At 39.2% G+C, this 17,201-nt stretch overlaps 1 protein-coding gene across 1 annotated transcript in view; it reads left to right on the top strand.

Annotated features, from left to right (window-relative positions):
• Cpq (carboxypeptidase Q) overlaps positions 1-17,201 on the top strand; it is a 437,003-nt gene that overhangs the window by 348,031 nt on the left and 71,771 nt on the right. The window contains exon 7 of the mRNA XM_028767431.1: positions 9,449-9,650. Within this exon, the coding sequence (XP_028623264.1) occupies positions 9,449-9,650 (202 nt within the window). The remainder of the gene's footprint in view (positions 1-9,448; positions 9,651-17,201) is intronic.

Here is a 17,201-nt window from a genome sequence, read left to right on the forward strand (position 1 = left end):
ACTAGCACGTACTTCCTAGTACTCAGCACCCTAAATCTTCACTCATTTCAGTTGTTCAACCACCTTCATTCCCAGTTCAATATCCCCAACCTCCTGCTTGTAGAAGCAGCCTGCGGTCACTCTGCCCAAGATCTCACATTGCTGGTTGGCTTTTCTACCTCTAAAGCATGGCGAAAACTCTCTCTCTCTCCTCTTGCATCTGCTCACTTACCTGCAGGGATCCGGAAGTTCTATTCCTATTCCTTCTGCCCAGCATCTTTACTGATAGATCAAGAACCAACTGAGGAACAGGATCTTAGCGTCAGAATCATCCCTATAGAGGGTCAAAGTGGAAATGATCTGGACACTACCTCAGCACTCCTACAGGACAGTGATGCTAGCCAGGGTTGCTGGAGTTCAGGTGGATATTGAAAGTAGAGTGACAGGACTGGTGATAGATTCAATTTGGAAGGTAGTGTCAAGAATGACTATCAACATTTCCAGACTCAATGACCTCAGTGCTTTTGCTCTTTACTAAGTCATTCCTTCTTAGAGGTAAGGAGAACAAAGCAGGAAGAAACAATGTAGTGACAGATGGGAAGAGAAAAGTCTTGTGTTGGGGCTATGAGCCAAGGAATGTAGACAGCATCTGGGAGGTAGAAAATTAAGAAAATTTCTCAGAGCCTCCACACAGAGCTCATCAGCAGTACCAGCATCTTGACTTTAGCCTTGCGAGATTCACTTCATAACAAAAGTAACATTTTTTTTGTTGTTATTTCATGTTTCTAGACTATAGTGATTTGTTGCAGGAGCATGGAAAACTGATACATAAACATATACATATTAATATGAATGTGAAATCCAGGAAAGAGATTTCACCACAAAGTAGAATCTTTTAAAAAGGTTGCAATCCCAGCAGAGTAAGCACGAACTGAGGGGAGTCAAGATGCTTTCATACTGTTCCTGACCAGCCAATATCCAAGGGCAGAATGACCACCCAATACCCAAGGGCAGAGTGACCACCCAATACCCAAGGGCAGAATGACCACCCAGTACCCAAGGGCAGAGTGACCACCCAATGCCCAAGGGCATAACACCCTTGGTAAAAGAGGAAAAGCTGAGAAAGAGCCTCCAGTAAAACATCAAGAGAGCTTATGGTTTCAGATCCCAGAAGCCAAGGAAAAGCAATATTTCCAGGCAGAGCCCAAGTGCCAAGTGTGGTTCAATTGGCATTTGCAACTTTATGGTTGCCTGGAATGTTTTGTGATTTCCTTTAAAATGCTGGGAAGGACAGTTGATATTTGTGGGCAGCTTACCTGTAGAGCATATTTGCCTTATGCTTTTAAACTTTCTATACCTTGTTCCTCTCTTGTAAATGGACCTATCTCAATAGCAGTATTTGGATGCAGAAATCAATGCCCCTTCATTCATTTCTTCCTTTATTGTGTATTTCAAGTTTTCTCTTGTCTAGGACCTAGGGATACACTGCAAACATAGTTCTCAACTCACAAGAACTTACAGAATAGTGGCTTTTTCTTGGGACTAATACCACTTCGTGTATCGAGGTTTGACCCAGACACTCCCATAATTTCCTTCTACCCTTGACACATGGTCTTGGAATTCATCACACATGTGGTAACAAGTCAGGGTCTTTTGGTCAGCTCTGGCCCCCTGCAATGCTATCCAGGTCTTTTTAAGTAACACCCTTCACGGGTCACCAGTATGATTTACTATTAAAACTAAGATATCTTGGTGGAGAAATGGGACCCCATTAATAATCGCACTGATATAGGCAAGAAAACTAGGTCTGCCCAGGGCTAATAGGAATGCTTGACCACCCATTCTTCTTAATAGCTATCAAATAAACACTTTTTTCTCCTTGAATAAACATCTCTAGCAAAATAAGACTTAATATTTTGTCTTTCACTTTAATTGATGATCAATGTATAAGGAAGAATGTTATAAAAAATTAAAGGTTTCTGCACCTTTTAACAGTGTCCTGGGGACTCTAATTATTTTATCTAGTACCCATCATCATAAAGACCCTGAAAATAAATCTCCATAAAAATGAATCCTGTAAAAAAAAAAAAAACACTGCTGAGTTTCTCTTTTCCCACTTCTGAGGATTAAGCCTAGGGCCTTGGTCAGTGACACAAGACCTCTACACAGAGCTTGCTATCAGCCCTCTTTGAACTTTTAGAAATGTATTCTCATTTTTACTGATGGATGCATATACACATGCTGTATATGTACTCACAGAACCCATATGAGGACATTAGAGTCCTGGAGCTAGAGGCACAGGTGGCTGTGACATGTCCTTGGGTTCTGGAATCCAAATTCTGATCCTCTGGAGGAGTATCCAATGCTCTTAACCTCGAAGTCATCTGTCCATGCCCTGCCCTCAGGTGTTACTGAGACAAGGACTCACTCAGTTGCCCAAGCTGACCTTGAACTTGCAACCCTCCTCTATGAGCCTCCTAAGTGGTCCCAAAGATTACAAATATGCACAAGAGGCTCCAGCAACAGCTATTTTAAAGAGCTAGAATGTGGCTTTCTTTTGCAAGTTAATGAAAGCCCACTTACATCAACAGCCACAGCTAGAGCTGCACAGTGTCCTCTTGTTGCCAGTGGGTTCCTGTCTAAACTTCCCCAGTTTCACCTTTCTCCTGCAGTATTTATTGAGCTTCTCATACATGTTGCTATTTTACTAGGGATACAGCATAGATACACATAGTTTTGCCCCTTGCCTCTTCTAGGCTCTTGAGAATTTCCTGGCTTTTAATGTGGTCTTAGGAACTTTACTTGTAGGGGACCTTGAATTTTTACAGGAGCAAAAGGAGAAAACACAAATGTAATAAACTACAACAGGCCAGCATACTAGATCAGGCTGTGGTGTGCTTCTCTTAAAAGTCTCAGAAATCATTGAGGAAATGGAGAGACCTGATGCCCCTGAATGAAATTACTTTCATTTAGAAAGTAATTTTTAAGCTATATTTCAGATCTTTACCAATAGTACTAAGGGTATTTGAGCAAATAAAGCATATAGGGGTGTTGTCACACCCATGAAGTGCTCAAGTGCTGTCTATTTTCCTGGAAAAAGAAAAGTCATGAGTTGAGTTGTAGTGGCTTTGCACTGTGCTGGTTCACGAGTATAAATTAGTATATTTTTTTTTGCAAGACAAGAAAATTATGACTATTATTGATGGCTATTCTTTGTTGTTAACTTAACCACATCTGGAATTAACTAAAACCCAAATGATCTGAAACACCTGTGAGGGATTTTTTCTTAATTAAGTCATTTGATGTTGGAAGACCCATTTCTCATCCAGATTTTTGAGGTAGAAGATGATAAAACTTCAATCCAAATCTTTTGAAGTGGGAAGAGCCACCTTTAATTTGAACCACACCTTCTGATGGCGGCCTATAATAAAAAGGACATGGAAGAAGGAAGCTCTTTTTGCCTGTTTTCTCTTACCCCATCTTCACTGGCATTGGGGCCTACTTCTTTAGAGTTCCAATGTATATATACTGTGAAGACCAGCTGGGACATCCAGCCTCATGGACTGAACAAGGATTCTTGGACCTTCCATTCATAGGCAGTCATTGTTGAGTTAGATGGACTACAACCTATAAGCCATTCTAATAAATTCCCATTATACATATTATACTATATATAATTCCATTTATATATTTATATATGCATGTTTGTACACATATGTGTGTGTATATGTGTGTGTGTGTGTGTGTGTGTGTGTGTGTGTGTAAGAGAGAGAGAGAGAGATTCATTATGATCAGTTCTCTTCCTGTAGTATTGACTAATACAATTTTTTTTAAATGACATGTCTGGCCATAAGAAAATGAACCCAGAAGTCAGCTGTAATCTTAGAAACTTTTAAAGAAGCTGATGTAGGCTTCCAAACAAAGACCAGGGCAAGAGAAGTTGACCAGAAAGCACTCTGCTACCTGGCACACCCTCATTATCAAACACAAAGCCTTGCCTTTTTCTTCCCATAAAGGGTCCTGGTGTTAAAAGAAGTAGATCAAAGGAAAAGAGTGCTCATCTTACTGAGAACCCAGTTCTAACCTTTGAAACTGGAGATGGAGGAGAGTTGGTAGGGATGGGTAGAGGCTGACAGTGTAATGAGGCAGGAAAGTATTGAGAGGGATAGAGGATGAGAAGTGGCCTTAGCCACTGCATGGGACATGTTTGCAGTTACAGATAGAAATGAATATGAACCCAGGGGTATGAAGTAATGGGCCACACTATGTCACAGAGGGAATCAAAACACCACTGCGAGATCTTGAGTCACATGACTTTCACCAGCTATGTTACTACGTTAGTAATAAAACTGTAGACTGGGGTGGAAAACATTAATGTGACATATAAGCCCCCTTTAAGCCAATTTATCAAATACCTTAGATATTTCTTTTTTAAATACCAGATTTTGAATGAATAAAATCCTATTTTCTAGGTAATCAAAATATATCTTTTAGTTGATGCTCATGCACTTATTTTTAACCTGCTGACTCATAGTGGTTGCCATAGTGACATATATGGAGTAATCATTTGTCTTCATACATTTAGGGGCTATCAGTGGATTTTGACTAACACAAGAGGGGAATTCACTGAAACCCAAAGTGTTTCAAATAATATTATAAAAATTGTCTCACAGTAGAAAAACCTCTGAGCACACACACTGAGTGACAGGTATGAGCTTCTGGGAGCTGTTCATTCTGCTTCTATTTCCAGCATGATGGGGAGTTAAACTGGAATAGGTACCTGAAATTTTAGAACTAATGTAACTTACCCAAGGCTGCCCATTTCCTCAGGCTTCAGGTAGTTTAGTTGTCAAGTGAGAATAACGTGTGACACTTGACCTTGTCATTAATCTTTTCCTACCTCTCCCCTGGGTACCCACAGCTACTCAAAACCAAATGCTAGAGTCTGTAAAAAACACAAAGTTTGAGCTCTGGTGTAGACCTGACCAGAAAGCAAAGCCTGTTCTTGATGTCCTACAGTAAGATATGCTTTTCTACCCACCATCAAGGCAGCACTGGGTTTGGATCAGAGCTCTGTAAGAATCCAACGCCTTCCATCCTGGACCACAGTCCCTGGCTTAGCCACAGATGACTGCAGCCACCCAGCACACATGAGATGGTCTGCTTTTGAAATTTTCTTTGCGTTTACCACCTGACCAAACAGTGTTGCCACCATCATCTGTGAAGCCTTAATAGCCCGAAAGTTGTTCTGGGGCCAACTGCCCCATGTCAGTACAGTCTCTATCTTCTCTGAAGATTAAAGTGAGGAGGTAATACTATTAATTCAAGTACTTAAGAGACCCCTTTCTTTTCATTTGATTTGGAGATTTCAGTGTCACTTTAAATAAAAACCAAAAGTATGTTGAGAAACATGGGAAAATGGGCATTTTTTTTTAATTTTTCTCGTGAATGATTTTCTCTATCTGATGAGAAAGTTAAGTTATAAAACAAAAATGAAGCTAATTTTATGGAGAAAAGGCTAAGTTATGGAACATAGGTCTGTTCTTTTTTTAAAGAATTGCCTGGAGTTTTATAAAAGCAAAGAATACACACGTCATTCTTGTGTTTATACTATAAAGCAATCAATTTAAAACATTCAATATGTATTTTCAGTAGTCTCCTTCTTTTTAATCTTGCATTGCCACCAAAGAATGCTAATCGTTACCAAATTGCTCTTGGCTGAGTTGCTTAAGCCTTAAGAAAAAGGAAACGAAAAAGAACAGAGGGGGAAAGACATGTTGCAGGATGTATTTGAAGCATATGATACCTGTGAAATCTGACCCGGAGCATATGGTGACTGATCTGAGAATATTAGCTAAGAGGTCACAAAAGCATTCGTCTGCTTTGGATCATGTACATTACATGATAATGAGTGTGCACCTCCTTAGCTCCTAATAGACAGCTTATTAAGAGGGCACTGCAGGTTACAGATCATATCCTAACTTATCCTTGAGCTCTTGAGATTTTTCCTCTGGATGTCCCAATTTATTTCAGTCAGAGTTGGTCATCTCCGCAACCAAGCATTTTATCTCAAGAAGTAGGCTTTTCACCATGCTCTGTTAACAAGTGACAGATATCTTGCCTCATGCACTGAGAAGGAAGCAAGTCCATAGAGCATGGCTTTGTTTCATGTCACTGGCAGTGATCAGCTTTCCCCACCTACACCAAGCTGCTCATGATATAGAATCTGCATGTGTGACAACATATTCCTGAGTGGCAGTAGTCCATCCCAGTTTGTTTGTGCAGTGTGATGTCCCAACACCATCCCTGGATGCCAAGACTAAGATGACTTCATAACAGGAGAAAAGGTGGTGTGATGTATGGTGGATGGTTTGTTTTCTTGTTCCTTTATAGGAAACATATGGCAATGTTTATATAGAAGTAGAAAACAATAGCATACTGCTATCAAATTAGCAATAGTTAATGGAATCATACATGAATGGAAACGAAGCATCTCTCTATTGTGCCAGGATTCTGGTTTGCTGATATCTGTACACATCCTGTTTTATTTGACTTGAAGAGAAGTTTTATTATTTTAGGCTGTGATTCCTAATTGGAAGGAAATTGTGTAGCAAGATGTTTTTATTTGTGTTTTCACTCCTCTCTGTGCTTAATTAAATTACTTTACTAGCTTAGATAATAAATTCTATCTGAGTAGACTTTGTATTATGATCATATAAAAATTAAAATCCATTTATTTTAAAAACTGCATTCTTTGTATTTCTGACTTAAAAGTAAATATTTGTGACTGGAAAATTAGAAGTAGCCATCTGGAGATGAGACACAAAGCTATGAAAGACAGAACTGGGCTATATCCACACTACACACTTTTCTCCCTGGCTAGGTAACTTTGAACAAGTCTGATAACTTGACTTGGCTTTCATTCCTTGTACACACTTATATAAAAACTGTACTAGCTTATCTTAGCAGGCCATGGGATGAGATGGAAAGCACTTCACACAATGCCTGGTTTGAAGGAAGTGCTGCAGACCCACTGCCTGTCATCATAATCAGCAAATAGGATACTTTACCCTGGCACCATTCGTGAACATTTGAGATGCTTGGTGCTAAAAAGAGAAAACCCAGTGCCACTGCTGTTTATCAAATGTTCCTTGTGTCTGAGCCTGAACTGCAGCTTCTCCAAATTCCATAAGCTAGGAGTGATCATCACACCCATTTCACTGAAGAATAAACTAAGAGTTTACCTCAAATGCAAAAGGCACACAGCTAAAGATTGGTAAGCATGGGATCAGACATGGGATCAGCATGGGATCAACTCAGACTGGATAATTCCAACGCCTAGGCTCCTGTCTCCTGCTCACAGCATGTGGTAGGTACCTCTGGAAGATCCTTTATCGACATCATGCTTTGAATGTCCATCAGTATCCTATGTCATTGCACAGTGACATTCCAAATTTCAAAGTCCTTGTCTCTGAGATTTCCCTTCTTTCGAAATTCAAGAAACAGAACGCACTGAAGAGCTGTGTTAGAAGCCCTGATAAGCTAGAGTCAGGCAATCACTCTTACTATCATTTAAAAGAGACTATAAGTTCACACTCAAGCTTATAGTAAAAGCACTTGTCACATTCTCCAGACAGAAAAAGGTGTGTTGACATGAAGAGAGATGAATTGGGTAGTCATTCTGCTTGGTAGTCAAGAGTGCCACTTGCTGTACAAGAAATGAAATATGGTGATTCCAAAGTCATGTCTATCTCACCAGGCTTCTCGTTAGTGCCAGGTGTGGCCACTAAAATTCCAACAAGCTCCACTTTTAACCTAAGCCTTCCTTAGTAAAGAGCACTCCACCTGCCTTTCTTTTTGGAAACATAGGATCTGCCTGCAATTTGGGACTCTCACATACAATATTGCACAATTCTATTTTCATTTACAAGATATATTATAATTTTACTTTTCTCCTTCCTGCAGTGTTTTGGGTAGAGGTAGAGCAGAGAAAAAAAGATTAAGACTACCAAATTACATGTCCACCTGCTGGCCTTGCAGCAATATACAGTTAGAGGAGCCCTTAATATAGATCGTAAACAAAGATATGTTGCACATTAGTATTTCAAATGATGGTACCATAAGGCAGTAGCTACATCTGAGAGCAAAGATAGCTGCATGGAACTTTCACTGAAAATTCAATGAAGACACAACTATGTATAGGCTCCTGCTTTATGAACCTTATTTTTTAAAGGTTTATTACTGATTTGGGAATTTTGTGCAATGTGTTTTGGTCATAGTCACTTCTCCCCCAACACTTCTCAGATCCATCATTCTCAACTTTTTTGTTTTTCTCCATCAAGACTAATTTGTGCTGTTCGTATATCCTTGAACATGTAGCCTTCCACTGGAACATGATCAGCTTACCAGAGGCTATCCTATTACAGAAAACTGACTATTTTTCTTCCAACAGCTAACAATTGCCAGTCACTCCAATGCTAGGGTAGAATTTTGTTCCCAACACCCTTATATATGCTAGGATTTGGTCTGACTTGGGCTTTCACAGGTCTTGTACATGCTGTCACAACTGCTATGAGTTCATATGTGCCCTGCTGTGTCCAGAAGACACTGTTTCCTTGTAGTCATCTACCACTTTTGGCTCTTATAGCTTTTCTGCCCCAAGCAATTACTCCTGAGTTTTGGAAGGATGAGGTGGTGCGGTAATATTTGATCTAGGAGTGATAATTCTGCGATGTTTTCTTTTCTGTCCCTAGCCTGTCATTACTCTCTGTAACACCATCTAACACAAATAGAAGCCTCTCTGATGAGGAGTGAAAGATTCATTAATCTATGGGCATAACACTAAGTTATTAGAAGTCAGTCTAATACCATGTCAATTTAGCAAAATAATAGTACCATATTCTCCCCTAGGAGCTACAAGCTGCCTAATCATAGGTTCATGGCCTGATAATGGCACTAAGTATGGGTTCTGTCTCCTGGCTCAGGACTGAAGCCAGAAAGTGGTTGGTTAGTCTCATGACATTGTGCCACTAATGCTCTAGATCAGCAAGACACTTGGATGTTCTATTTAGCTCACAGGGTACATGGTTGGGTAAGAATGATAATTGCTTTTCTCTTCCTACAGAGTACACAGCATATTCTAGTATAGAAATGCCTTAAGCAAAGTGGTTCAAAAACAATTATTGCTAGTAAGAATAATTGAAGAATTTTATTACATTTGCTCCATTATTATTATTATTATTATTATTATTATCATTATTTTGGTAACTTTCCAAGTCAACTCTTAGGTTTGGCGAACCTCAGGATAGGAAATTATACATCTTAGAACCACCAGGAAATACACAGAGTAGATATTGATCAGGACAGAGTGATATCATTTTGACAACAATCTGTAAGAAGGTGATTTATTTGATAGTACAGAAGCAACAGATGGGAACCAAACATTTATCTCTTTTTAAATTTTATTTAGGCAAACGTTTCCAAGTACAGTTTGGTGATGGAGGCTGACTCAGGAACCTTCTTACCCACTGGGCTGCAGTTCACCGGCAGTGACAAGGCCAGAGCTATCATGAAGGAAGTCATGAATCTCCTGCAGCCCCTCAATGTCACCAAGGTCTTTAGTGATGGAGAAGGAACTGATATTAACTTCTGGATCCAAGCTGGAGTACCTGGTAAGATCAAAAGTGAAGGCGATGTTCCTGTATGCTGTCACCAATTTAAAATAACATCCCTAGTTAAGTGCCCCAGTGGTTACTGCACTAATCACTGGCACGAATGTCCTATCCTTTTATCAGTAAGGTATATTCTGACTACTTTCACAGTTGGGAAAATGGTGCTCAATTTGCATTTGCTTATCCTCTGCTCTTTGCTCTCTGAAATCTGCAGTGAATGATTCTAGAATTCAGCCTACTCGTCTGCTCTTTAATTTTGATTTGTTTTTAAAGATACATGTTTCGTAATTTCACCGCCAAATTTTGAGAAATGAAGTAGAAAGCAGTCACGGCTGTCAATGCTCTTGGGAATCTTCACTCACTCTAATTTTGCTATACCCAGACACTGTTGTATCTCAACTTCACAAGAAAAGATTCTCTCTTTGAGGGTGGAATTCTTGATGCTTTTTAAAATTTTTTTCCTTGGTGCTTCTGTTAAATGGTTTGACACAAAACTAACAAGATAGCTCAGTGGAAAAAGTCACCTGCCATCGAGACTTAACACATGAGTTTAATCCTCAAGACCTACATGGAAGGAGAGAACCAACTCTCATAAGTTGTCCTCTGACTTCAACATGAACACTGTGGCACATGCAAGACTACACACACACCATACATACACATACACACACATGCCCCACACACATATGCACATACATCCCACACACACATATCCACACACCACACACACATACACACATACACATGCCACATACATGTACATAAAACTTAAGTATACACACACACACACAATCACATACACACCCCACACACATATACACATACACACACCACACACATACCAGACACATATATACACACACCACACATGCACATACATCACACACACACCCTAGAGAACAGAGATTGGTTATAAACTGACTTGCCCTGATTGGTGATTTGTGGTGTGACTCTCCAGAAGAGAGATCTTAAGCCCTTGGGGACAAGGATAAAATTACGAAATGCAAATATACCTAAGAGTTTATGGGAACAGAACTCAAGAACTTTTTTCCATTGGTTTGTGCTGTTTCACAAATTTACCCAAGACCTACTATGCTAAGAGTTATTGGTATTATTAATGAACCTACATTGTGCCTCCAATGCTATTACATCTATAATCGAAAAGACTATCCACAGATTTCTCTGCAAATTGTTCTGCATTTGAGTTATAAATGGGAAGCCTAGCCTTTGCGATACTTAACATATGAAATTCTCAAATGTTATAGGAACCAAAAACAGGCTGTCTGGGTCCACCTCTGCCACTTTGTTTCCTGCTTGTAAAACTGATTTCACCAACAGCTGCATAGATTAAAATTGTGAAGAAAGCCCATTCTTGAGATATTGTGGGTTTCATAGGCATAGTAAATATCAATAGCTAAAAATTAAAAGGATATTTAAACGAAAACTTGAAATTCTTTGAAATTCATATTTCCATTTAGAATGGTGCACAATGCCTGGACATATCCAAAATGTTATACTATGATCTGGATACCAAGTATAAGGAAGGAAGCTTGTACTGAGTGGATGGAACAGGGTTATTCAATCAAAGTTTGCATTTCTTTAGTGAGCCCTCAGCTGAGAACCACCAACCCAGCTGCTGAGAAGAGAATGCTAATATCTCAGAGTAAATCAGACTGCAGACTGACCAGAGTGGCCAAAGCAGAGGAGGAATTAAAATCCACAGCAGAGCTGAGACCAAAAACTTTTACACCAACCCCTCTCTGCTCCACCTTGTGTTGCTGTGTTTAAGCATGAAAGCCCCATGACTTATTCCTTCACATGTCTATGTTCCATAGGCATTGATCTTTATGAAACGAACAAGGAGATTAATTACCTTCATATGACGCAATGAGATACCATCCCTCTAGGTCTCAGCAAACTCAGGCTTGATTTTTCACATAACAGAGTGGAATGAGGAATGTGAGCCTGTTCTGGTTGCTGAATTAGTAAGCTACACTTTATTGATCTTCCACCGTTTATGAGACTGCCAGTCAAGCTTTTTGTCAAATACTGCCTTTAATCTGAGACTATCCTTATTTTAAAGATGGGGGAATATATTCAGAGAGATTAAATGACTTGCAGAATTCAAAGTCACCCTGAGATCAGACCATTTTGGTGTCAAGGCTGATGTCGCTTTCCTCCACACCATGTAGCAACATGGTCTGGAATGCTGATGGTTTTCCCAGACTCAGGCAGTGTCTAAACTGTTTATCTTACTCCACTTCTGCTTATGCAAAGGATTTCAGCCCATTGCTCCTTGGAATCATTTACCACTGGGAGAAAGGAGTTTGTTATTGTAAATAACTGCTTATTGCTCTTCGCATTCCTGTCCCCCTCCTTTCTCCTCTAGGTCAGCAGGTTTTCTATAGAGTCAGTGTTTCATTTTAGATGACTATAAACAGTTCCCTGGATTTTTTGCTGTTTCCTTTACAGAATTATGAGATGGAAACACAGTGTTGATGCTTGTCCCCTACTACCACAAAACTATCTTAAAAACAAATATTGTTAACCTGTGCATGTATGTGTGTGTTCTTCTGTGTATGTGTGTGTGTGTGTGTGTGTGTGTGTGTGTGTGTACATGCCTGAGTGTGTACATTTACCCAGGCACTCATCTGAACATCAGAGGAGAACTTGCTGGGAATTTGCTCTCTCCTTCCATCACCTGAATTCAGGTCATCAGACTTGGCAGTAGGTGCTTTTATCCACTGAGTCATCTTCCCAGCCCTAAGCTATCTTTTGTTGTTTCCAATTCTAGTTATTTCTGGAAGAAACAGTGGGACTGCTTATGCTGTAACACTTGAAATAGTGAAAAGTTTTAGAATTTCAGAAAAAGGCAATCATCAAAACTGATCTAAAGAAAAATAGAAGTATACATTATGCCACTTTGATGTGTGGTCACCTGTCCGAAAGATAGTATTTGACAACAACTTAAATGTTTGCATTATTTTGCATCCATCTTTATTTTGTTCTTTTCTCTCATTTTTTCTATTGAAATATTTACTGGTCTCTTACTATGTTCTAAATCAGTTAAATAGCCATAATCTGACATGACTTCTTAGTGACCGAGCCTCAGTTTTTCTTAACAATTTCACGTATGCTTAATAGAAAAAATAGTTATTGAGAGCACAGATTGAATTAAAATTCTGTGTGATTTTCACTAATTACTGAAGAAAAGTTAGTCAGTTTATGAGAATGTCATCTTTGAGAAAGTAGGAAGTCCTTTGCTAATAGCTTGAAATCTTTAATGAATTCAACTAACAATGAACTAGGAACAAAAAATAGAGGCTTTCGGTGGAAAGAGATTTAATATTGTGTCTTGGGTATACTTTCTACTCAAGCTCTCCCCTAACAACCCCTGCCACTCCCCTGCCTCCTCTAACATGGCTACTCTTCCTTCCCCTTTTGGCATAGTCTGTGTTCACTCACATTCACGAATCTGTCCACAGGCCACAGCAGTCTAGCGCTATGATTTTCCATCCCACTTTGGTCCTCACCCAGAGCCTTATCTTTTAGTGCACACACAGCCTTGGCCTCAGGTTATTAGGAGTTGGGTGCACCCTACTACCTATAGTCACTGAGCCTTTCTTCAACTTTAAGGTCAATTATTTATATTTTTTAAACATCTTCTATAGTTTTTAGTTTAATTTTGGGAACATGTTTAAATTTTTGTCACTCTGACCCAAAAAAGGAAACTAAAACATTGAAAATAATTATTTTCTTAGCAAATGTTTGTTCTTAAGAGTCTGAAGAAAATAAAAGATACTGAGAGTAAACAGTCCTCAATGTTTAAAGTATCTGAAGAAAAATGTATGCATTAGGCTGAGAACAAGTGGGATCACTTCCCTTACAGGGAAGGAAATTGAGAGATGTCTATAAACTTGCCTTCTAGTACACCAGTGAAGATGTTTATAAACACACCTTCTAGTACACCAATGGTTTTTCTATATAAAAATGGTGATCAGCTGTACCTGACTCTGTCAATAATAGTATAAGGGTGGCATTACAGTAACCTCAGGCTCTAAACTGGTCTCTGTTAGAACCAGATAGACTTTCAAATCTTTCAGTGTGGGTTTTCGGTGATATAATAAGAATTTTTTTTGTTCTGATTGTCTCAGCACTGAACCATATGATTCTCAGTTGCTCAAATACATTGTTTTAAAATGTGTTTAAAGACAGAAACACACACACACTCTCACACACACACAATCAAAAACTTAGATACCTTTTTGATTCTCCTCTTATTCCATATCTCCCAGTAAGCCTCTTCTTTGGCCACAGGATCTAAGACGCAACCATTTTCTAATAATTTTCCCTATTGTATAGTGTTCTAGAAGAATTACAGACTTGAATTGTGTTCTACTTCATAGCTTCTAAATATATAGTGAAAAATATGGGTTTCTTCCTAAATTTTGCTCACTCGTTCCTTAGTATCCTTACTAGTCACTTGCTGTGTGGCACCAGGGAGTCAGAGATGAATACAGACAAGATCTATCCCATGAACATCACATCTCTAATTAGTGAGGCTTGGTTAGCACATCTCTAAAGTGTAGATAGTGACCTGGAAGTCTCAAGCATGCTCATGTTTTTTCCTCTTCTGTCCCCCTCCCTTATATACTGACATCACAATCCCCAGCCTCCACACAATCCAGACCACGCCAACACATAGTTGAAGCTCTGTTCACTATGAACTGTTCTATGCCCTAATGCCTCTTTCTCAGTTCCTCCTCTCACCATAGACACTATCTCAACAGAGCTCACTCATTCCCAGGCCTCCTTCAGCCACACTGACTTACATTCCAAAGCACTCACCTCCCCTTATGGTGCTTTCTCTGTTCTTATAAATGTGAGCCATTGACAATGCCACAGAATTTCCATGCTTGAAGAGAAGTGTCTGTCCCTCGGTAAAGTGTTCATAAGTCAAATGCTATATAAACAAGGTCAAACTTTGTGGGAGTAATATCTGAGAGAATCTTATTAATGTGGGCTGCCCACCTCAGTGACCACATGGCCCCAATGCATGGGCCTTTTCCCATACATATTGCATTGTTTTCAATAATTCATATGTTCTCTTCTTTTACCTTTGTCCATACTCCACTGAGATACAACATATACGTATTATTCAAGAGTTTGCATAGTTTCTTCCTTATTTCTGTCTAATGGCTCCTATCAACAGAACTAAACTAAAACTTTCTATTTTGACATTTCCAAATGCCTTTCTTCTGAAAGGCCCTAAGAAAGCAGTCAGCAAGGACACAGATGGATATGCTCATGTAAAGTAGGTTCAAGATTCTCCCTCTGGATCCAAAATGCATGTTTTCTCATGAAGTAGAATGAGATATGTTTCTCCTGTGATGAAGTCACTCTGTCCAGTAGTTTTCAAAGAGGTTACTGTTCTGCATTGAGCAGTTCACACCTCTCTGAGAACATTAGAAGGGAGCTCTCTAGTATGTGGCAGGAGTTTTCAGTCCCTTGTGTAGAGGGCTGTGGAAATTATTCAATAAGCAAATCTTAAGTATTTAGCATGAGCCAAGGCACTGTGTAGACACTGAAGATACACAGCTATATCTGTTCTCTTGAAGACTGAACTAAAGGAGTAACAGAGGGAGGAAATAGACTGCTATAAAAAATAAAATAAGAATGGTATATGTACATATATGTGGGTATATATGCCATATATGTGTATATGCATGTATGTGTACCATCCATATATGTGTGTGTATATATATATATATATATATATATATATATCCATACCCATATGACATCAGTAGGTTTATTAACATAAGTTTAGTTTAGTTGGTGGCTCCCTTTTCCCTCTTTATCCCAGATGAATCAGAAGTCTTAATTTACTGTTCCTTGACTTCTATCTTCTAAATGTATCTGTTTAGCACCCATATCAATACCCCAAGTTGCTCATAAAGCTCAGAATCAATGAGCTTTTATACTCTTCTCCTTAAAGCAGATTTTCTTCAACTTGAAGCCTCCTGGTCCCCAGCCTTATGGTCCCTAAGCCTCCCAGGCTGATTGCAGATTAGGTGAAGAGGGGCTGTCTACAATATAGAAGTGGTTTAGTTTGTCACATCCTAACTCATGAAATATCTTCTAGTGTTGCCCAGAATAGTTATTTAAAGCTAAAATGCAAATTTTCACTTGGGAAGTTAATATATTTTGTGTTTTGTCTCAATAACTAGGCTGGGAGTCTTCTTTATATACCTGCAAGGCCCAATACTACTCGGAACATAGAAGTTTAATGATTAGATATATTGATCTGGAAATTAACAGGACACAAAAAAACTTAAATAAAAGCAACAGACAAATATTTTATACAATCTGCCCATAAGTAGCACATGTGAAATGCCTGCCAGAGTCCTAGGAAAATGCTACAAGATGGGGCTGGACATTGATGATGAAATTACATAATGTTAGAAAAGGACATTCCTGGCGAGGAGATGGTAGAAACCAGACATGTGTCCCTGCAGGTAGCGGTCAGGAGAAGGGCTTCTCTGGGCAGTTCATCTGGGAAGTTGTAGGCAGTAAAAGCAGTTGAGGGTATCCAGGCAGATCACAATGGCCATAGGTTTCAGGTTGAAAACTCTTACAGATGATGCCATGAAGTCTTTAGCAAGAGAGTGCTTAGTAAAAAGTGTTGAGTCCAGAAAGCTCATGCTAGGGATACCCAGATCACACTCAGTAGGAAGCATGCTATCAGAACTATGGAATGAAATAGGATCTTGAGGAAGAAGCAAGAGATTAGAAACGCTTGCTATAAGTATTATAGTATTGTTCTATATTGTGCGTCAAAATGACCCGTGAACACCATGTTCCATCTTCCATTAGAACCCATCTTCCATGGCTTCCAGTAACATAGCCAGAAAAGGCTTTGCTTCCTTAGCTTTCCCTCTAATGGTCCCAAGGTTGGCTTTTCTGGACTCTCCTCCCTATACATTTGACTCTCAATTTATTGTACATTATTCTTGATGACACAGGTGCCTCATGACTCTTAGTAGGATTATGTATCAAAAAACTCACTACAAGGTGACAATATTTTGAGTCACAAATGTACAATTCACCTAACCTGCTTACCAGATGTCATGTCCTAGTAACATAGCAACATGGCATACAACACTGCTACATGGATCACTTCCCCTTGTGACCTAGTGGCAAAGTGGAACTATGGCTTCTTGATGCTTAGATTTAGATCTCAAGATGGTATATAGTGGCATATTGCCGGGGAGAAGTTCAAACTTCAAAGCACAGTTTCTTCCAAATGTCACTTTCTCACCATGGTAAAGTGGAAACTGCATTAAGTTAATACCTCATAAGCCTGGGCCACTATATAATCACTGCACTCAATAAGTAGCTGTATTATATATGAATTATGGAGAATGCAAAAATAAGAAATGGCCTTTTCTCTCCAGGGACTCACAGCTGAGGACCAACTGATTTGGTTTACATAATCATAAAAAAAAGAAAAATGACTTCATCATGGAACACTAAATAAAGCTTCATTTA

Source organism: Grammomys surdaster, unplaced genomic scaffold (genome assembly GCF_004785775.1).
Source record: "Grammomys surdaster isolate TR1022 unplaced genomic scaffold, NIH_TR_1.0 63, whole genome shotgun sequence".
In the NCBI taxonomy this organism is placed as follows: Eukaryota; Metazoa; Chordata; class Mammalia; order Rodentia; family Muridae; genus Grammomys; species Grammomys surdaster.